A 22,148-nucleotide genomic window follows, 5' to 3' on the forward strand; every position below is an offset into this window, starting at 1 on the left:
CCTTGTACTTCTCCCTTCTTCCATTCTTCCTTCAATTTCTTGCGATCAAAAAATGATCGTAGGTGGTATAACGTAGCCCGTTGCGCTTACACAGGCTAGAACAGTTAAGTACTTTTTGTCGCCAGATGTAGCTACATACGGGTGGTGCAATCCTTTCTCTACTATATCTTGACCGGTATGAGCTACTAGAGGGACTCCCGTCTCATCACAATTGAATATTTGGCCTGGCTTATTGAGTAATTGACGTTCTTCCAAAACGTTGTAGAGGAGCGCGTAGTATGCGTCTACGACGTCACGGTTTGTTGCATCCAAACGTGCTTGACCGAGAGATTCTCCAATTCTCACACGAAATCTCTGCCACCACCCCAAGGTGACGTCAATATCGATACCCTTGCTCTTCATTACGTCCGTTGCATGGGATACTGTCTAAAAACAATCAAGTTCCAGTTAGGCTAATAAACGATGAAGGCACGTGCTCATGCAGTGTTCTTGACCGGCTTTCGGGACCGAGGGTAACCGAGGTTTGCGCAGTTGATGTGAAATTGAACGAGTTGAGCCTCCTCCGCGTCCGTGAAGTTCCTATTTGTATCGGGTTTAGGCGCAGCTCTCCTGCGCTTCGCAGCATCGAACAATGTAAACTTGGGCACGCCCCACATCTGCTCGAATTTCCTCAGGGAGTGTCCTTCCAGTAAAAAGGCGACAGCGTTCTCTAATTTGCTTTTGTTTCGCCTTTCGGGGCCCACAGCTTCATCAGTTGAGGCCGCCCACCGGATCAAACATTTCGCGGCCGTTAGTCCAGCTGAAAACATACCTGGCGAGCAAAAATCACCTCCATAACGATGTAGGTTGCTCCTGTTTCACTCTACCTCGTTTGTTCTACTAATTCGCCCCCAAATCTCCTTTCGTACTAAACACCCATTACAACCAATTTAGATCAGTTACTGGCCCATTACTTACCCAGAAGTAATTCTTAAGCAGCAAATACACCCTTGCTCGTCTTTCGCGGTCCGTTTCTGCGCGGCCAACGCGCCTTCGCGCCGCGGCAGGTTGGGATTCCTTGAAAATACTCTCAGCTCTCGCCGGCGGAGAGTATCTTCGAGAAAACCTATAAAAAATGGTCTCGCTAAAAGGAAAGCTCACCCGTCTCTTCTACAGGCTTCTCGAAAGGCAGCAGTCGCTCGGTTCATCGTCCCAACGAAATACCTGAAATACCAGATGTTCCCTCTCTGACGGGACAGCTCAATAAGTAAGCCCGTCCTACTACCGCCTCCTCTTCCGGGAACCGTAAACGCGCGAAGTTTGAACAAGGCGAATGTGTTACAGGCTACCGAGAAGCTAAGAATGCATGTAGAAACGAATAGTATCAACAGCAACTGTCATGAACGAAGACAAGGAAAGACGTAGGCCTGGCCTCAAGTAGGGAGCAACTACCTTAATAAAATGGCCTACATCTACGAAAGGGCCCTCCACTAGATTGTACGCACATTTTCCAAACACAGTAGCATTAATTGTTAGCTTTAAAATTTTCGTTCAGCGTGCCAAAGACCCCACCGTTCAGAAGGCCACCAGGTCAGAGTACAAGCACCACCAAACAATAAAATACTTAGTTGCTGTTGATCCTCACACGGGCTGCATCATTTTCATTTCAAAAGGATTTTCGGGTTCATGCAGCGACAGCTTCTCAGTAGAAGACAAGATCACGTTATGGAAAAGCAAAGGATTATGGCTGACCGCGGTTTCAGCATAAGAGACTTGTTGGCCAAAAAAGGGCTTTCCTTGAAGTGCCATCATTTCTAAAGGGTAGAAAGCAGCTAACGGCAAAGGAATCTATTCTCAGCAGAGCTTTAGCGTAATGCCGGATTCATGTTGAAAGGTATGTTTTTGCTCATTCTTTTTCTGCATTCTGGTGTTGACGAGAGACATGTAGAGCTATTGGCAGAATACGAGAATATCATTCCCTATCCTCTGTTGAAGCAAACACCACGTGTGCGTCAATGATTGATGATTACGTACAAATTGCATCAGCACTTGTGAATCTACAGCCTAGCATACTAGGACCTTCAAAGGAGTAAGAATCAAGGTATTAGCCGCAGCAAGTTACTCCTCCCTCAGCCTGCGTAAAATTTCTTTTGCCAGACTATCTTTATGGAAAGTTTCAAGCCCAATCAACATCTCCTTCTGCAAGACGTTATTGCTCATTTTTCGTTGAAGATGATATCCTTTTTTAGTGTTCAAGAATAAGTCGCACCAAACTCGATTTGTCACCAGAAGTTGTCCTTGTATCTGGTAGTAATAATCGTGCGTGCTCTTAAGTTTCAGTTGACCATCTATGCATTCCAAGCAGAAGCCTGAGCCGCTGAGGTAAACTGCGTCTTCAGGAGAAACATTGCAATATGTGAATGGACATTTGATTTCAAGTAAGCCATCCTAAAAAGCATTATCTTGTAACCCAAGCTTTTTACAAACTCAAAGTGCCGACTACGCCATCAGGGGTAGCTCCAATGTAGTGATACAGTTCATGAACAAAAAGTCAGCAGCCTTCGACGATATTTCCGCTAACACTTTCGTACAAGCAGCGAGCGGTAGCCTCGGTATTTCGACAATATCGAAGTGCTGCTGAATCAATTTTTTCGTAGTCACCCAATATACCTCGAACCAAACTGGGTGGGTACTCACCCTGTACGGTCTGTTACATACGACTCCAAATTTAAAAGCTGTTACCCTCCATTGCCTCGCTTGAAGCCAAACTTCAGACTTGCTCTGATCAGTAGTAGCTACTTGCAAATAACTCCTTTGGTCAGAATTCAATTTGACGGATAGAATTACGTTAGTAACTGTTAGATTGTGAATTCCCTTTTATTCTCTAATGCTATTTAGTACATCGTAAGGGTCAGGTATAGAAAGAGACTTTGAAAGAGAAGTCTGCTTTGCATTCAACATGGAGAAGCAGCTTCTAATGGCTGCATCTAATGGCTGCATTTTCCCCTCCAGGAACAGAACCAATGGCATCCAATAAGTGGTTCGGGTCTATTGAAGGGCCAGTGTAAGTAGCATACGTTATTCCTATCGATCCAAAGGAAAGGTCACGCATTAGGGAATGTTCTACTTGCCCAGATGGCTTACTCCAAACGCAGGGCAAAGAAGTGCAGGCGAATGGAAATATCTCTACAAAAGTCAGAAGCACGGCCGAAACGTGCACGCAGCTTTGCGACAGTCCAGTTGGACAGGAGCAGTGCGCTCCAAGAACGGACCAATGAACTTCCTCTTCTTCGTCTCTCGCAAACACGAGAACGTAGTACGGCGGGTGGGTTCTCATAGTCGGTCGACATTTAGACTTTACCGTAGTAGTGAGGTCTTCGTGGAGGACAATCATATCATAGACATGACCACAGCTCGTTAGTCGGAGACCAGTGGTAATATTCTTAAAGGCGTACTAAAGGAGGTCATATCGTAAAAGAATTTAGAATCGAATATATATGATACCAGTTTCGTTAGGTAATCACGGACAAGATGCATGTCAATTTCGGGAAAGCCTTCTCGGCCCCACCCTTCCTTTGGAAGGCCATCAAACGTTCCGAATGGAGTACTTTTAGGGATATTTAGGCTTTGCCGATCAATAGAAACCTCCGCAACGCTCTGACTGTGTATCCTGATAGCCGTATCCAAGAAATCCTTCTTACGCCCGTTCGTACTGACTCCTTGGTCTCGAAGGAACGTTTTCAGTTTTTCGCTAGACCAGGTTTTGTACGAAGCAGGATCGGACGACATCGCGAAAGACGTAAACAAGCACAAACTCGATGGAAGACTATACCAGCGTGACGTCACAACAGCACGTGAGGAATATTGTCTATTCCTAATTTAGATCATTAAGCAGGCAGAAGATATCATTGCTAGCAATGGCAGATGTGTCAATGTTACTGTTGGTTGGTGGAACTCCTTCATTAAGCGTCATGAGAACCTTCAAGAACGTCGTGGAGAGGCTCTTTCAAAAGCAAGACTCCGTGCCGCAAATCGGGACTTCTTGGATAGATATTTTGACATGCTTGAAGATGTCTTGAGAGACAATGACCTTCTCCTAAAACCAGGTAGTAGTTACAACTGCGACGAAAGTGGCTTTCCGCTGCAGGTCTCTGTGTCAGGAGAAAAGACGAGGCTGACGTTCATGGCGTGCGTTTCTGCTTCTGGAACAGAAATACCTCCATTTATCGTTTATGATCGCAGCGTTTGAATTTACAATGGACAGACGGTGAAATTCCCGGTACTGCGTATTGATTTTCCCCAAAGGGGTGGATGGATTCTGACCTCTTCATGGGGTGGCTTCTGGTGGCATGGATGATTACTCGGATGCACCTTGGGCATTTGACCATCACCTGCATCGTCGAAAGAAGGATTAACTGTTAACATTAGCCAATCTGTAAATTTGACTATGTCTTCTCCTTCTGTCGCACAAATGCGTTCAACTGCTTTCCAGTTGGCTTCCTCGTTAAACTGCAAATTCATTTCAGGATACTCTTTTACACGTTTCATTATTGTTTGGAAGTCGGGTGCATCTCGTATCCGGTCAGTGTACACTTCGGCCATTCTAAACATTAGATATATATAGATCTACTGTATATAGACTTGCATGCGATTTGTATCATGTTTGTACTTTACATTTTACTTTGCACTTGCACTTCCGCACTGGCGCGCGCTGGCTGCATCAATCCCACGTCCCTGCCCACGTTCGTTCGGCGTCTAACGGGGCCAGAGACGCCAGATGCGAGGCGCAAAACTTTGCAGCATCGCGCTTAGCTAAGCCAGCTGCAACAAAACGGCCCGTTTTGAGCCTTTTAACATCGAAACGACGTCTTCGTGCGTCTTACTTGCAGAGGGATACATTCACGCTAACTTACAGGCTATTGAGGGCCTGTTCTGTTGATCGGGAGTGCACGCGAGTGCACTCTGGCGTTTATAGTGAACAGTAGTATCCAGGTGACCCGTATATCCGTGTGGGGTGAACGGTTTTTCCTTGATTTTTCTTTAAAGGCCGTTCACCCTACCCGGGCATACGGGCATCAGGAAAGCCGTCGCGAAGTGGGGAGGAAAGAACGAATTATCCGGGCGCTCAGTGATAGCGACGTCAGTAGTGACGTCATTACCGACGCGTCATAATATGTTTATATCAGTTTCATCTAGTCTCTTAATTAGCCCTTGCCAAATTTTTCTGAAGAAGACACGCCTACTGCAGAGCCTAATTAGTGATTAGCAGGAAACATAGTTTTAGCAACAAGAAGCTAGCTTTATTATCCTTAATTAATTAATTACCCAATCAATTTCCAAAGCGGAAGAAAAAACATGAGAAAAATGATTTAACAGTAACAACTTCACCAAACACAAAGTCAACTTTAGCTTGAACTACTTCAAGAAAATGTTTTCTGTCTTCAAGAAAATTCTTTCTGTCTTTAAAGTTCTGCCTCTGCAGCATTCCCGGAAGCTCCAGGATTAGCTGCCTCTTCAGCTGCAGCTGAGTCCGCTTCACGTGGATAGACGACGCTGCAAAATCCGTTGAGGCATCGTAAAACAAAGAACAACTTTTGGCGTAAAGAACCATCTGGCCTCACGAGGCTGAAGATGTCAAGCTGCGTTCTGCAAAGAGGACAGGTAAAACTTGCTGTCGTGTCTAAATACCTAGTTGCACATCGAACGCATCCGATAAGACCGCCGCAGCAAGTTGCAACGACGGCTGAATGCGTCACCGGCTGCTGACATATAGCGCACTGAAGCAACTGTTTGAGCTGCTCCACCTCTGACGATCCAGCGGCTATTTCATTCATCTTCTCCAGCACTTCTTGCAATTTCTCTTTCACGTCCGTAACGTCTTCTGCAACCGCTTCTTGCGCTGCCAGTGCTTGCTGGCTCGGCGCCGGCAGAGGCTGAACTGGCACTGGCAGAGGAGACATCATCGGGCTTCGACCTCGAAATTGCTCCAGTTCGCGTTTGAGGACGGCAAACACTTGCCTATTAGGAGCTCTCCAAAAAGACGGATCTTTAAGCAAACATATTACGCCTAACTCAATTACAGAAACATAAACATAAGCCCCTCACTTTTAGTGCCAGGATCGTCGCATATTTCGACAATGTCCTTGTTGACGAGAGAAATCAAGTCCTCTCCACCGATGAAACTGCTTTCGACGAGCCGATTGTAGACAATGGCCACGACCTCCGGCACTGAAATGACGGTTTCCTTCACGCTGAGATATATTGAGCGCAGCACCTCTCCCGCTTTGAGACCGCCGCGATAGTCCGTCTCGATTCGGACGAAGTCGATGCGTTTTGAAATTTCTTTTTCTTCTAGCACAAGAGGTCCTTTTCTCTTGCGCCCACGGTTTCCTGCTGCCATAAACCGAGTGGCTCCGCCGCTAGGGCTGCCAGTGGCAACTTGAATTGAAGACTGACTTGATGGCTGCCATGAAGAAAGGAGGTTCGGTCCGCTGGACGTGGTAGCTGAAGGCTGTTGTTCATTTGCTCCCGGACCGGGGTCTGCGACGGTGTATTTTTTCCCTGCTGTTACGCTGAACCTGCCGGTAACACTGTGAGCAAATACAGGAACAATGATTTGCCTGGTTCCGGCGGTGGCAGCAGGCGATTCTTCAAGAAGGTACACGTTGCGTGACACCTACTCGAGAAAACAAGGTTGATATTTGGAGGATACCGTGGGCTGAGAGCACCTTGAGCATAGTCATAATTCGGCTCAAAAACACTTCCGTTGACGAGAAGATGTACTCAGTGTTGTCTTTGATAAGGGCAACGTTTTCTCCGGACATTTCCGTTTTTAGCAAAGTGGGCGTAACAAACTGAGCAGGGAACGAGCGGTACTGCACTTAGACTGTCCTTTATATACGCTTTCTGTCTCCAGCGGGTGGAGCTTCTTTCATTCGTCAGAAGTAGAGATTTCTCACGAGTAGCGATCCCGGTCTCGTCGTTTGGAGGTGCAAAGAACGCAAGCGGATACGATATGTCATCGCTAATTGTCGACCTTTCGCTAATTGTCGACCTTTCCGTATCATGTTCAAGTCATGATGTCATGAGCCGTTTCTGGCTACGCGATGCACAGTATAGCTCCACTGGCCGTTATGTCTGCTGACCAAATTGACTCTGTTGTTCTTCTCACAGACGATGTGGAGTATCATTTTCATCCGTCAGACGTTTCCGTAGCCCACCTGGTCACTTTGCTAAAGGTACGTAGCACACCATGTTCACAGTCCAAGAAACAGCGAATTCTCGAGAGTGTAGGTTTCAAACAACGTACGCCTTCGAGCTGTGGTCTGGGAGAATGAAAGCGGGCCAACCGTTACTGCTCTTTCAACCGGCATGTTTCCAGTAACAGGAGGTCAAACGTACGCCGTTTCAGACGACGCCAACACGGCTCTTCGTCGGTCGCAAGCAAACACTCCGTTGCATACATGGAAGGAACTTCCACGCGCATTGATTTTGTCCGAATCGAGATGTACGCTCGCGGCGGTCTCAAAGCGGGAGAGCTGCTGCGTTCAATTTATGTGACCGTAGAGAAGAGCCTTATCTCAGTGCCTAGGGTCGCGGCCATTGCTCGTGATCGGCTCGTCGAGAGCGAAGTTATCAGCAGAGAGGAGCACATTTGTCTCGTCAACGAAGATGTCGTGGAAATATGCAACGGTCCTAGCACGAGAAGTGAGTCATTAGCAATTCTAAGAGGAATCTCGTTCTACTGCTTACCTAATTTAATTTAAGGATCATCTTTCTGGCATTCGAGCACGCCGGTGTATACAGTTCTGCAAAGAGAACTAGAATCTTTTCAATTGAATCAGATGACGGCACTACCGCTTCCCCGCCTCTCTATACGGACAGCAGTAGAGGACATTCGCGAAGTGAACAAAAAGGTGAATGAGTTGGCGAGTACGCTCACACAAATGGGGCAGCTCCAGCGTCTACTTCGGTGCACCGTGTGCCGCCAGCCGGTGACTCATTCAGTTGTTGCTATGACTTGCTGCGAAAATGTTTTTGGATGTGTCGCGTGTGCCAAAAGGTTCTTTGAATCAGCAACAGTGTGGAAGTGTCCTATTTGCCAAATGGATTTGGATCTGCCGTTGGACCTGGTGACCTGCTAGCCAAATAGCTTGTTTGACCCTAAAATGTTTATTGTCTTAAGCGTCTTCGACAGAATTCTCAGCATCTTATACAAGAACGGAAGAGCAAATGGCGATGTGGCTGCTGCTGCTGCACCTATGGCTGCACTTTCTGCTGGCCAGGCTGATCCTGACGAACAGTAAATAGAGGTGTATACTTTGGTTTTGAGTAGAATAATAGATCTATTAGCGAAATAAAGAAAAAGCTTTCCCTTTTGCCCACATCGCTATTCTGCGCCGAAAACGGACCTAGATTGGTGCGACGCTCGCTTTCTGACTAAGAAAGGGGTCCACCTCGATCGATCATTGTACGATCGAGAGGCGACAGTACCGCTAGCAGTGCTAGTCTACTTAGTCGACTCGCAACGCGCTCCTCGACTAGGTCAGTTCTACGCGCGTCGTTCTCGCTTTCGATAGCTTAATTAGGCATGTGCGGTGCGAACCTGTACCGTACGTCTTCTGATCGCTCGAGAACGCAGGTATTCGACATCGAGTGCGTCGCGACGTTGTCTTGCGCACGAATTCCGATTTAGTGAATCGAGTGAACGCAGTCACTCGATCGCGAACGCGTCGCGATTCGCTCAAACGGCGTCAGGAATCACTCAAAGGAGGTCTGGCGAATGCAGAGAATCGAATCCCGGATTAACCGAAAAGTGATATCGAAAGCGTTGTTACTAAATTAGTACCAGTAGGAGGCAATTTGTGTGGGAGAACGCGTCATCGATAATTTCCTCTTTCCGGACACCTGGAGAACGCGTCATAGATAATTTCCTCTTTCCGGGCACCTGCTGTAGACTACTACACTGAGAATTATGGACGATCTACTGGATCCCGAAGAGATTCAAAACTACATTGATCAGGGGTTGACTCATGCGCAAATAAGCGCAATTCTACAGGAGCAGTACCCTGGCCATCGTGGGCTAAGTACGCGCAGCGTGAGGCGCTACTGTGCCAAAGAAGACATTCATTGGACTACTCCTGTTACCGATGGCGAGCTTCGTGAAGCAGTACAACAAGGAGTTGAACAAGTAAATGTTATGAATTGCTCGACAAATCAATTTCAATAATAATACTATCAATTTAGCTGGGGCCAACGTACGGACGAAAAACCATGAAAGGATATTTAGACACGCAAGGCTTACACGGGATTGGTCAGGCACGTGTTGGAAAGGCTCTGCAGGACGTTGCTCCGGAGTATCACGTCATCCGCCAGACAACCGCAGCAAGGCGAGCAAATCCGATTCCATATCATGCCGAATACTTCGGACACAAACTTCATATTGATCAGAACGAAAAATTGAATATGTTCGGTGTCACTCATGTTGCAGGAATTGACGGATATAGCGGGAAAATAGTCCAGTCAATCACTATTCCCCAGAAAAACAACCAGCTCATTTATAATCATCTTTACAGGCCCATCGTCCTTAATTACGGATTATGGGATCAAATACGAGTTGACCACGGAAGCGAGTTTCTTCTAACCCTTTACGTGCAGGACAGTCTCGCTGAATTCAGAGGCAACACAGAGAGAAGGAGTTCCGTTCGCACTACTTCAAAACAGGTGCAATTAGAAGTATCATTGGTCACTGTGTTTCTAAACGCTATCTAGAACCATCCGATTGAAAGGATATGGGGTGAGGTAAATCAGCGAGTAAATTACCCATCAAGAGTGGTTTGAATGAACTACTGGAGCAAGGCAGAATTTCTCTCGAGGACAGCAGCGCTAAATTTTCTCTATCCTCAGTAGCAATGGAAGTCAGCAGGATAGGCATAACGTTGTTTGTAGAATCATGGAACAGACACCCAATACCAGGTACAAATGATTGCAATTATGCCCTAAATCCAGCGTGCAGTCGTGGTCTTTTTAGGTCGAGGAGTTCCCGACTATGTGATGCAGCAGGCAAACAGAGTGTCCCGAATACCGGATCATTTCGTTCCACCATTACAAGACGCAGTTGAAGCTTATGAAGCTGCAACAGGAGGAAGTTTGAGTGCTCCGCATAGCTTCGGTGAAGATATCTTGTCAACTCGTCCCGAGAAATGTTTGGAACGTGAGCAAGACATGAAACACAAGTTTGATCCGAAAGTAGTTCTTTCTCGAGCGGTAAACGGCGACTATGTTATGCTTCAAGAAGCCGTGCTTCATCACATACGGCTGACTCATATGCTTCACGATCTTTAATAATCAGACCAACCTAAGACATCAGTAAATTGATTGCACGTGCACACATGACACACATATAAATAAATTTTTGTTTCACCTTATCACGCCACCGCCACGGTAAAAAAAGAACCTCGCGAGCAACGAAATTTTGTATGCTTTCAGTCCCCAAAAATCTAGAATTCAAAATATATGGAGACTTACTTCCTTCAAAAGACAACTCCTGCTGGCTTTCTTGGCATGAATTTCATTCCTGCATACATATATGTTTCCTATAAGTAAAAGGACATTTCAAAGTATCAAGCTCATTGATGAGGGAAAATTGTGACTTATCTGACTAATAGATTCACTGTGTCAAAGACATCTCGCCGACGGCAGCGGATCTTCAATCAAGCTGACGGGTATCCAGATGTTTTCGGAAGCGCTGACGATCTAAAAAGACAGTGTTATAGTGGACTTTAAATATAAACCCTAACCCTAATTAAGGCTTGGCTAGGGCTTTGGGCTTAGCGTCTGTAGGACCTATAGAAGGCTAAAGAAGAAGAATGACGAAAGATTGACTAAAAAAGAGCCGTCAGCGCTGCTGGGTAGAAAACGCGCAGGCACTCGCGAGTTCGGCTGCCCTACTCGTGATCGCACTCTTACCCGCACAGAAGGCTTCGAAAGAGTCCCAAGAAGACCCTCGAACGGTGGCGATTCTTCCGAACGGCTCCTTCTCAGTGAATAACGATAGAGAATGTCTATTGATAGCGTACGCTAGGGGTTTTTTCTTACATTTGAACGCTAATTGTGACTTCCGTAAAAGAAATTCTGCTCATATCGAATGAAAAATAGATTTGAAATTACTGTGCTTTTGAATCGTGCAAATTGCAGCAAAATTTGTGCAGTTTTGTCGCCTTGAGACGAAAAGTGTCGATATCTTAGCTGCGAAGGAACGGATTCAAATGCAATTCTACGGTTTAACTACTTGCCTAGGTTGACATCGAACCATGCTAGTTTGCAGTGGCTGCGAATGCGCTTTCGCAATTCGAGTTCGGCTCGGTCACATTTTCTAAAAGCTTCAGCTACCTTCATATAACACTATACGGCTTTCGCCATTAGTCGCCAATCAAGGCAATAACGCTCATTTTTACTTCTTTTAATGTATCCAATGTAGAATTAGTAGAGAAATCGATCTGCGCAAAAATTTTTCGAATCTAAGAATTTTTTCGCAAGTTATTAGCAATAAAAAAACAACAGTCCCGGATGTATATTTCAAAAATCGATCTCCTCCAATACATACTTTCTGACATTAAACTCAAACTTAAAAAAATTCCTTATGTAGGCTCTTTTTGTGTTTAAAATTTCAAAATTTTTGAGCCCGCCTTTTCAGAAATCAATAACAGAAACATTTTACATATAATTTGAAATATTTCGAAAACTTCATCATATTTCGAAATCTTTTTTTGCCGATAAGTTGGGGGATATTTGTACGCTTCTCAAGTGCAAAGTAAATGAGTTGCAAGAAGTTTATTTTTAAAAATATTTTTAAAAAATACAAAAAATACAAAAAATCTAAAAATTTCTTGAAGTCTTTTTCTTTATCCCAGAACTCTGCAAAAAATAAAAAAAGATGATTCAGAGAAATAATTTGAAAATGGTCTCTGCAACTTACCCGTTTCCTTCGCAGCAGAAAGACAGCTGCTTGAGCTTCTCTTGAATCCTTTCTGCGTTTTCAGAATAGCCTAAAAAGTCAGAAAGCATTAGTGAGGGGACCTAATCGCTTGACTTCATACTTCCGGTTGGAATCGCGAGCGACTAGGGTGCCTAAACTAAGCCGATGCGTCATGAATGACGCACGATAGCCTACCGACGCGAGCCGAGGCTTCTTCGATGCGAGCGACGAGCTGCACGGCCAATTCCCGCGAAGCCCGTCCCCTAGCTACTAAGCCAATACTTCCCAAAGCTCACCTGAAGGCAGGAAGGCCTTCGTTTTCCCTCGCCGTCGCACAAGCGGAGGATTGCGCTCCGTCTTGCGCCAGGGATATCTCGCTGTAGCGCACGCGAAACGGAAACCAAAGCCTTACTTCTAAAGTTCCAAACATCTAATCGTCGAGCATAGTGAGCCTACTATATAAACATATGCATGCATGTGTGCAGTGCGCTTTTAGTGTTAAGAATAGGTATTTTAGTTGGCCGTTTTGTACACTGACTGTATCCAACCAAGACCGTGCAAATGAGCACTTCCTCGGTGTTGATACTCAATGCGAGCCCAGTAGTCGTCGAAACCAAGAACTGGTACCATAAATGTTTTCAAAAATTCAAACGCTCGTCGAGTGAAAAACCAATCTGCTAACATTGGATTTGCATTCAACGCTTCGTTTCGTTTTCGATAGCTACGATACAACTCCTCGGACGTGCTATCTTTATTGTAGTGCTGTGCAAGATCAAAGAGCTCGGGCCAGTGCAAATCAGCTGCACTAAGAGTAAAGAAGCAGCTGGCTGACCAAGTTTTTCTTGCATAGCAAACAAATTTCGTCTTTGCATTAACCAATACTGCTTTGAGCCGTGCCAAAGTGAAATACTTTGGATGCAAAATCGGGAGTTGCAGAAGTCTTGGACATCTCTTGCAACTCTTTGACAGTTAATTTTGCTTCTTCCGGATTTTGTTTAAAACGAGCAACCTCGTGCCGTCCGGTTTGATCAGAAACAGCTAATAGCTTAGTGCGTGCGTTTGGAGACGAAAGAGAAAGGAGACGTGGTGGAGATTATGGGAGCTGTCATCACGGGTGTCGGCGGCTTGGAGAAGTTCGCGATGGAAGGTTGCCGCGATCGTGTGATGTATGCTGATGGTGCGAGGATTGGGGACTGCTGTCGGTGCCATGTGTCTCAGAGAGTGCTGAGTAATCTTGTCGAAGTGAGCGCCTAATAAAAGTTGGTGGCGACAAATGGTGACAGTGGCGGTCGACGGGTGTAAAGACGTTGTCGAATTATTGACGGGTGTGCAAGTCTGCGATGTGACGAAGGAGCATCTGTTTGTCGAGAGTTTTGATAGCCGGATCATAAACGAAATTTTGCGTGCTGTAAAGCGAATGGAAGAGACGACGAATCGATCGCAATGGACAATTGCGAAAGTGGATCGTCTTTGGCTAAAAAAGCTTAGACTTGATTAACATTTATTTCTTTGAATTGCTTGTTTATAAGAAGAGTTTATAGTCTCGAGCATGCTCTCCGTAAAGACGGCGCCCGACGTAAAAACGGGACGAAACATGTAGGTCATGTGATCGCGACTCAATTTCGACACAGACGATTTCGTACAGACTCGACCCACGAAAACAATTCAAAAGACAAACCTCGTCCAGCTCAACTTCCTTTTTTGCCATCGTTTCACACTGACCATTGAACGAACCAAAAAGGAAGGGAACCGAGGGGTCAAAGCGAAGGGGGAACGATTTTTACCTTCGCCATGATATGCGCGCACGCTATGCTTTAATTGATGGATCACGAGACAACTCTGGACCAATGAAAGCAGATTTTTATGAACATTTTGACTCAGAGCCGTAAATAGAGACTAATGAAGAACGCTAATTAATTTATGATGATGATAATGATAGATGACAATCGCTTCGTAATTTGTTTACAGTCCATCGAGCAGTTTTTGCGCGTCAACTTCCTTTGTTTCGAGGCGAAATCGCCGTAAACTCGCCACACAACTCAGGCGAAAGTTCGCTGCGATGCGCGCTGGCGTTTCGCCTCGGATCCGCGTGCGGCTTTCGGATCGCGGACTAATTGCCCCCGATCGTGATTACCCACGTAAAAAAAGCTTCCCACCCAAAGTGTAATATTATCACAGAAAAAAGAAACAACACGGAAAGAGATAGCGCAACGGCGCCAAGAAAAAAAGACTCATGTGCAACGGCGCCCAGAAAAAGGGCGCAACGCCGCCCAGCGCAACGGCGCCCAGCGCAACGGCGCCTGCGAAAGTTACTTCACTCGCTTGGCGCGCTTGGCGTATTACTCGGCGCGCTGGAGCGACGTCGAACGTAGCGTCATCAGGACGGGAGGGGGTTCTTTTTCGGAAGCCCTCCCGGCGGCAGCGTGAGCTGCGGCGAAGGGGGGCCCTTGTCGGCTTTCACATCGGCGTTAACTGCGGTGGAGGCGGTCCTTCGTCAACTTTCCCGTCGGCGGCAGAGTTAACGGCGGCGAAGAGGGGTCCTTCACAAGGCTCGTCGTTGTCGGTTTCGTCGTTGTCGTTGTCAGTTTCGTCGTTGTCGTTGTCGGTTTCGTATCATAAGACCACCGTCGGCGTGGGAAGGTTCAAGAATGGAATATCTTCCGCCGACATTTCATTTAGCGCCGCTTTTCACCTAAAAATTTTTGGCGTTTGGGCGTCAATGCGTATTCTCGGCCTGCGTGCCGGCGTGCGTGGTGTTCAGCGGTGTTTTTTGTGTCCCTAGCGTTGGATGAGCCACCACAAATACCGGCGATCCCGGGCATTGCGGTGCTGGGGGAAGGCGAGGCGGTCCCTGGGGTGGCGCCGTCTGTTGACGCGGTCGACGGCAACTCGTTTGGGGCCGTGGCTCGGGCGCTGGCTCAGGCGGTTCCTCCGCCAATGTCGCCGGATTTTGCGTTGGAGGATGGCTTGTCAGTCTCGGGAAAGATGGAGGCGGGTCAGTACGTGGAGCTGGCGGAGCTTCTGCCGGACAACCTCGAGCTGCTGAAGCGCGAGGTTGGCCCGTTCTTCGAATGGATGCCGCATTTGCGCTCCCAGCTGCGCTCGATCCCGAGCGTTCTCAGCTGGGCGTGCTGTTTCAGTACGTACGCGATCGTACGCTGCGCTGCCGACCCTTCACGCGCGGCGTCGCTGTTATCGTATATGCGCCTCATTTTGCAAGAGGCGGCCAAACTCGGAAGCGAGGGTTGGCTTACCTACGACACGCATTTCCGCAAGCTCGCCGCTACGCGTCCGGACATGGATTGGGCAACCCCACATCAGGGCATCTATGCCCAGACGTTCGTGGCTCTCGGCTCCAACGCGCCTCTCTGCCGTCTCTGCCTGGATACGGATCACGTTAAGGCTAATTGCTCTTTGCGCGACGCCTCGACGGATCGGAACGTGGCTCGCGACGCGTCGCCGGAGGGTGCTTGTACTAAACCGCGGCCGATTTGCCGCGGCTTCAACGAGGGCTCATGTCAGTTTCCGAATTGCTCTTACCGGAACGTGTGCAACGTTTGTTTGCGTCCTCATTGGGCAAAGCATTGCGATTCGCCCCGTCACGAGCGCAACGACACGGGCAAAGGCGATCGTGGACGAGATGCGCGAGGCGTTCGTCGGAGCGGCGATCGGGAGCGCTCGCCCGTGTCGCGCGGCGAGCGCCCGGAGTAGCTGTGTCGGCCGCGTTGCCTGGTTGGGACTAGCCGCGGCTAGTTATTGTTCGTTGGCGTTTTTTGTTGTTATCGCGTCGGCTGTGCAGTTGCGCGTTGTCTAGCGCGTATGTTGGTTTATCGTATTATCGTATTTATTGGCATTTTTCCTTTTTTCTTTTTCGCTCGTTGCGTCCGTCGTCTGGCCGTTCTCCATGGCTGTCGCGTATTTTTTCCGTTGTCCTGAGCGTTCCCCCTTCACGTCGCGCAGGTTTGAGTGTCGTATTGTTGGTTTTTTGCCGTGTTAGATCTTGAGCTCCCTCGTTTGCTGGAGTGCAACGTTTCGGGGGGTCGCTATCGCTACATGGCGGACGTCGTAGTACTCCAAGCATGGGTGCGGAATGTTTCCCCGTTGCCGGCTCCCTGGCGACGGTGACTACGGCCGTGGTGCTCAATCGCTGGGCGTTTTGGCTAGCGCAGCATCCTTATCGTTCGTTCGCCGACTACATCTGCATGGGTTTTCGAGAGGGTTTTCGCATCGGTTTCGCTTCGGGCAGCCCGTTGCGCGTGACCGGGCGCAATTTACGCTCGGCGACGGCTCACGCCGAGGTTGTCGACGACGGCTACCTCTCCGACGAAGTTCGCGCCCGACGCATGCTATTGCTGGATTCGTCGCCGTTCGCGTCTCGGGTGCACATTAGCCCCTTTGGCGTTCTGCCGAAGCCACACCAACCGGGTCGGTGGCGCTTAATCGTCGATTTTTCAGCTCCAGCGGCGGCAAGCCTTAACGACGGGATCGATAGTCGTTGGCGCTCGCTTCGCTATGCGAGTATCGACGACGCAGTCGACCTCGTTCGCCTGCTTGGTCCAGAGTGCCTCCTGGCAAAGTTGGATCTTCGGGCCGCGTACCGCGTTGTTCCGGTGCATCCAGACGACCGTTGCTTGCTCGGCGTTCGCTGGAAAGGTGCGTTGTACCTCGAAGCGGCGTTGACTTTTGGCCTGCATTCGGCGCCGAAGATTTTCTCCGCGGTCGCGGACGCCCTACTGTGGGTCATGTTCCGCGCTGGCGTTACCATCGGTCTCCACTGCCTCGACGACTTTCTCCTGCTGGGACGTGCCGGGGGGTTGGAGTGCGCCCGCCATTTGGAGAGGGCGTTGGCAGTATGCAAGAAGCTAGGCGTTCCGGACGCGATGCACAAGGTGGAGGGTCCGGCGTCGACGCTCACGTTTTTGGGGATCGAGTTCGACACGGTGGCCGGCGTTCTGCGGCTTCCAGAGGACCAGCTTCACAGGTTGCGATCTCAGCCGGTGACCGTCGCGGTCAGGCGGGCATGCACCAAGCGGGAGCTCTTGTCTCTCGTGGGCTTGATGCATCACGCGAGTATGGTCGTACGTCCGGGCCGATCGTTCGTGCGTTGTATGCTTGACCTGGCTCACACGGCGGCAGATCGATCACTTCGTACGACTGAACCAGGCAAGCGCGGGCGGATATCGCGTGGTAACTGGCGTTTGCGGCGTCGTAGAACGGCGTTGGGCTTGCGTCGGCGGTCGGCTCATGGGCTCCTTCGTTGCGCGTGCAATCGGACGCGTCTGGACGTTGGGGCTGCGGCGCCGTTGCCGTCACCATACTCTGGAGGGAAGACCGAACTTTCGAACTCCTTCTCGGAAGAAATTTAGTACTGTTTCGGAGCGATTGTTGTTGACACATTGCAGGTGCGTCACAAGTCGGCTATAACCGTCAAAGCAGCCATGAACCACTATTTTCCAGCGAATCAATTTGTGGTTTCCATCAAAATGCCTATTACAAACAGGATAAATTGATGTAAATGCTATTCGAAATCTGTCTTACCACAGAAGATTCGGAGCTGCTGCATTGTACCGCCTTCGAGCAATGGGCACTCGCCTTCGCACAGATCTGTTCACCGGATCAACGCGAGTTAGCGAAAACCTATGACTGTCTCGCTGAACTTTTATTCCTTTTGCTCGCAGTGCTCCACGCACAATAACTTCACCGGCGTGTGGGAAGTCTTTAAGAACGTCTGTCACGATTTCGTCTAAGGTAGCGTCATTAATGAAGGTGAACAACTCCTCTGTAGCCCATGATCTATTCGACGACGCCGAAGAGTAGATTCGGAAACGCCCAAAGCATCGGCAACTCTTCTCCATGTTCCCATTTGTTCGTACGATATATCATTTGCGGACAGTGACAGGCGTGGACGACCACCAGTCGGAACAGTGCTTACAACACTTGCGTAGGTCCCGCTAGCGTTGCTGGTGTCATCTGCCAGTAGCAAACTGACACGGTCTGCGCACAAGCCGCCTACGATCTCCACTTCATGTCGCATGTCGTACAGCATTTCATAAAGTTCATGATCTACGCATCGACTTTCCGCCAGAATTCTTAACGCACGGGTATGGGTCTGCAGCCCTCTTACCTAAAACGTCGATTGCCTGATCCAATTTTGCGCAAACAGTGGCGATAGACGATGTGTGGCTCGAAAGTAAAGATCTCCGTCCTTCTTCAATTAGTGCAGGAATAGAACGAACGTATTCGACGTACGACATGAGAAACTCCTAGAGATTGTCAAAGCAGAGGGTTGATAGAGCGCGCTAGAGTACCATAACATTTACCAATTACGTAATTTACCGGCAAACGCTCTTCAAGGTAACCCGTCAAAAGAAAACCGTCAAAGATTGAAAACGAAATACAACAACAAACGCACGTCTTCATTAGACATTAGAAACTCTTCATTAATGTAACTGTCAACTGTTTCAACACTGATTATTGAACGTCTTTGTTCTAAGCGTCTGTCACGGGACTCCGAAAACCAGGTGCATTAAAAATTGCAAACGTGACCATTTCAGCGAATGCAGGGTAGTCCACATTGTAACGTTAGTGAAGGTAATTGTCAGTGAAAAAAACGTTGAAGTCCGCAAGATGTCGTTAGAAGCCAAATCGAAGTCAATTCGGGTTGCAGATGAAATCCTAAAAGCGGCACAGACTGAAATCCTGTTGCAAAGGCAAGAATTCCTCCAAGAGTCATTCTCAAACCGTTCATTTCAACTTCCGTAGAGTCAGTTAGCGTTATTACGTAATGATGATTGCTACTGATAAACGTACTTCCACATTCGACGTCTTCCAAGTACTCGCACCAGTTCATAATGATGGCCTCTTCTGCAGCGCGAGCATTTGATTGCTGCTCGGAGAACCTGGCAGTAAAGAGATCCCGCATGACGTTAGCCGACAATTGTTGCTGCGCCCCTTTTTCTAACAGCATGTACGCTAACGTTTGATGCTGCTTCAAGAAGTCGAGAAGACCGCAGCTATTGAGGCCAACGCCGATCTGATCCAGGGACGCTTTTCTCGACGTAACAACCTGTGATTGTAATAGTCTTAAATCATATATATGTTATGACGATGCTTACGTGATGAGAGCATGCCGCCTTAACACGTTTTTCTGCGTCCTTATTTGAAAATGATGAAGAAGGTTTACCGTAGCCCAGATGGAAACGAAAGTTTTAACTACTTTCACTGATGACATTCGAAATGGTGTTGGGAGGCGCGGTTGTAAGCTAAACGCAAATGGTGAAGGGCGTCAAAAGTATGACGTGCCTTACCGTTTGAAGACTCTCCCGAAGATTTTCGTCAACGACGTCGTCTACGTCTGCGGACGTCATTCCGGTTAGCCAGTAATTGACTACCGATCTGCGACAGCAGATAAAAACAATGCAATGAATTTCAAAAAAACATGCACATACTTTGGAAAGAGGCAAGGCGTTGGACCTTCTTGAAGAATGCACAAGAACAAAACGATGCTAGCAAAAAGGAATTTTTTCGTCGAGGTTCTTCTGATTCTCGCATGGAAGGCGCACATTTTCGTCGTCGCAGAACAGGAGCTGAATATGAGGTCAGACAGCAGCTTATGGAGAAATTCTCGGCGCGGACCTCCACCATCGACCGCTTCCTCTCCTAAAAATTGAACGCGAATAATGGCATTGCCCTTTAAGCGATTCCGGCTGAACGCGCGCAAAGCATCGGAAAGGATATAGCCACGCCTTATGCGAACTGTGCAGACGACTTCGCCACCTCCGAATAAGTTGAGCTCCGGAAAAGTTGATTCACGGAATATTTTCAACGGTTCTAGCAAATCATGTTGAACGCCACTGGAAAACAACGACATAGCTTTACGCCATGTGAATAACATACGTCTTTTCAGCATCCTTTAAACTTTCAGCAACAGCGGCGGCAATCTGTTGTTCGTCTGTCTCGTTCCCTTCTTGCGGATCTCCCAGTTAACAATCAGAATCGGAAGACACGTAGTAGACATCGGTGTAGGAGCTGGAGACACATGAGTTTTCACGTCAGTACATGTCTCAGTCTCTAACCTGTGAACGGCATGAAACGAATCGGTTTTTCGCTTGCGATTTTTCTCGCGCTCCGATGTTTGATGAAGCCCCCCTTCTTCCTTTTTAATAATCATTGAAGGATTTCCTTGAGCTTTTACCGCAGGATTGGTTGGCGGAGAGGACATAGCGTCCTCTATTCTTGTCTGGCCATCTTGTTCGTCTGCGTCATCCTACTCATTTCAAAATTTCATTTACTGTTCTCACTGTACTATTTTAAGACATCTTAGAATTATATCAATTCTTCGGCTGGTGACGGCATACACTGTTTTCTGAGTGTATAATTGCTTCAGTGTCTTGCCGTCTATAGATTGCGTTGACGACATACTTGGTACAACCAATGCATTGCCAATAGGAACACGTAGAGACAGGCTACAGAGATGGAATCACATACATGACGTAGTCATAGTGCAGCTTACTCGACGTAGGAGAGTGTGGAAAGAATGTCCATGAAGGCGTCTCTAATTGCCCCATTCACTTCCATCTCATTCCATGAAGTGTCGGACTCGACGAGAAAAACGACGCAACCCTTGCGATGTAGAAGGGCTTTTTCGTCTTTCGTCGGAATTGTTTCGCATTCGGAGTCTGGAATGAGTACGACATCCTTCCGAAACTCGCTGGAAGCTTGTCGGCCCTTCCCGCCACGTGCTTTTCCCTTATCGGAGCCCTTTTTAGGCTTCAGCTTTCCGCGCCAGACCGAAGCCAATTCGGCGTCAGTGCTTTCATGTCGGCGACTTTCTTGCTCATTTGGACTGTAACGTCTCGCCTATAAGTCGTTAATGACGAGTGGGCCCCCCTTTTGGGTTACAATGAAGAAAGAAATATACCGGGCCTCTGACCCTCGACGACGATCTCGATCTGTCATTGGCTGAAGTGGAAGATGTTTGGGGAGACTGGGCGACGAGCTCCTCCAAGTGAGGGTTATAGACGATGTGGTTCGCCAATTCTCGATAATCTACGTGCGAGCGTCGTGCCATCTAGGTCAGGGAAGCCGAATTTGGCTTGTAGTAGCGGTGAAAAGAACAAAGAAGAGGAGACGATGTACGGGCACCTCACGACCACACCGGCGAATGTAACTCTACCTTTTGAGGGTGTGCCTGATACGCCCATATTTATATATCTGAAAGATGACCATAGACATGTGAACGATGAACATCAATACATATATATAAAAGACGACCATACATCCGTGACACGCCCATATATATATGAAGGATGACCACCTTTATATGAAGGATGACCATATATATATGAAGGATGACCACCTATATATGAAGGATGACCATATATATATGAAGGATGACCATATATATATGAAGGATGACCATATTACAGTATATATGAAAGATGACCTCATATATATGACACAGCGCACTCTACCCTTTTGACGGGTTTCGCGTTCCATAATTTACTTCTTCATCAAAAAGTGGACAAACTCCTCGACATGGCTACCGATCGCAGAAAAGAAGAAGAAGGACTCCTTCCACAGATTTTCGCACGTGCAAAGGCGATGCGATCTCGGACGTATTTAAATGCCCGAAAGTGTTAGTACCTTTTTGTGTTGAAATGACCACTACAAAGTACTTTACGTGTTCCGAGAGCACAAGATCTGCTTGAAAATTACTTTGCACAACAGCGAAGCAAAACATACGAAATGACAATCCTTCGGTTAGCGACTGCTTGCAAAACGAGTTTTCCGCTGTATGCACAGCCCAATTGCTCGAAGTGCTGTCAGAAGAAAGCAGTAAAAGCGTTTGATCTTGTGCTATAAAATTATAGACGATACTCCCTTACCTAAAGGCAACATAAATCAGACAAATAAAACACATTCAATTAGCAAAACAAATTAGAAAAGTTGACTTAAGGTTACGAGTCCTTAGCTTGAGCAATGGATTTCCGCCAACCCTATTTCTTTTTTTGTACATGGCTCTTTTGTGCCTTTTTTGATTTCTCGAGCCATGACGATGCTAAGGAGAAGCCTATCATTGCCGTCCAAAGTCAAATATCAAATGAGAGCTCTCTGATTCATCCTCTAGATCAGAGAAGGTATAGCTCAGTAATGCTGCAGGTCAGTATCTTTTTCAAGAGCAAATGCAACG

At 47.5% G+C, this 22,148-nt stretch overlaps 1 protein-coding gene across 1 annotated transcript; it reads left to right on the forward strand.

Annotated features, from left to right (window-relative positions):
• Window positions 1-16,035: 16,035 nt before the first annotated feature.
• LOC136194866 (uncharacterized) lies at window positions 16,036-17,703 on the forward strand. Its single transcript, XM_065984116.1, has 2 exons — window positions 16,036-16,965; window positions 17,635-17,703. Exons 1-2 carry the CDS (start codon window positions 16,036-16,038, stop codon window positions 17,701-17,703), a joined length of 999 nt encoding a protein of 332 aa, XP_065840188.1.
• The last annotated feature ends 4,445 nt before the right edge of the window (window positions 17,704-22,148 follow it).

The sequence above is a fragment of the Oscarella lobularis genome, chromosome 13 (genome assembly GCF_947507565.1).
Source record: "Oscarella lobularis chromosome 13, ooOscLobu1.1, whole genome shotgun sequence".
Lineage (NCBI taxonomy): Eukaryota > Metazoa > Porifera > Homoscleromorpha > Homosclerophorida > Oscarellidae > Oscarella > Oscarella lobularis.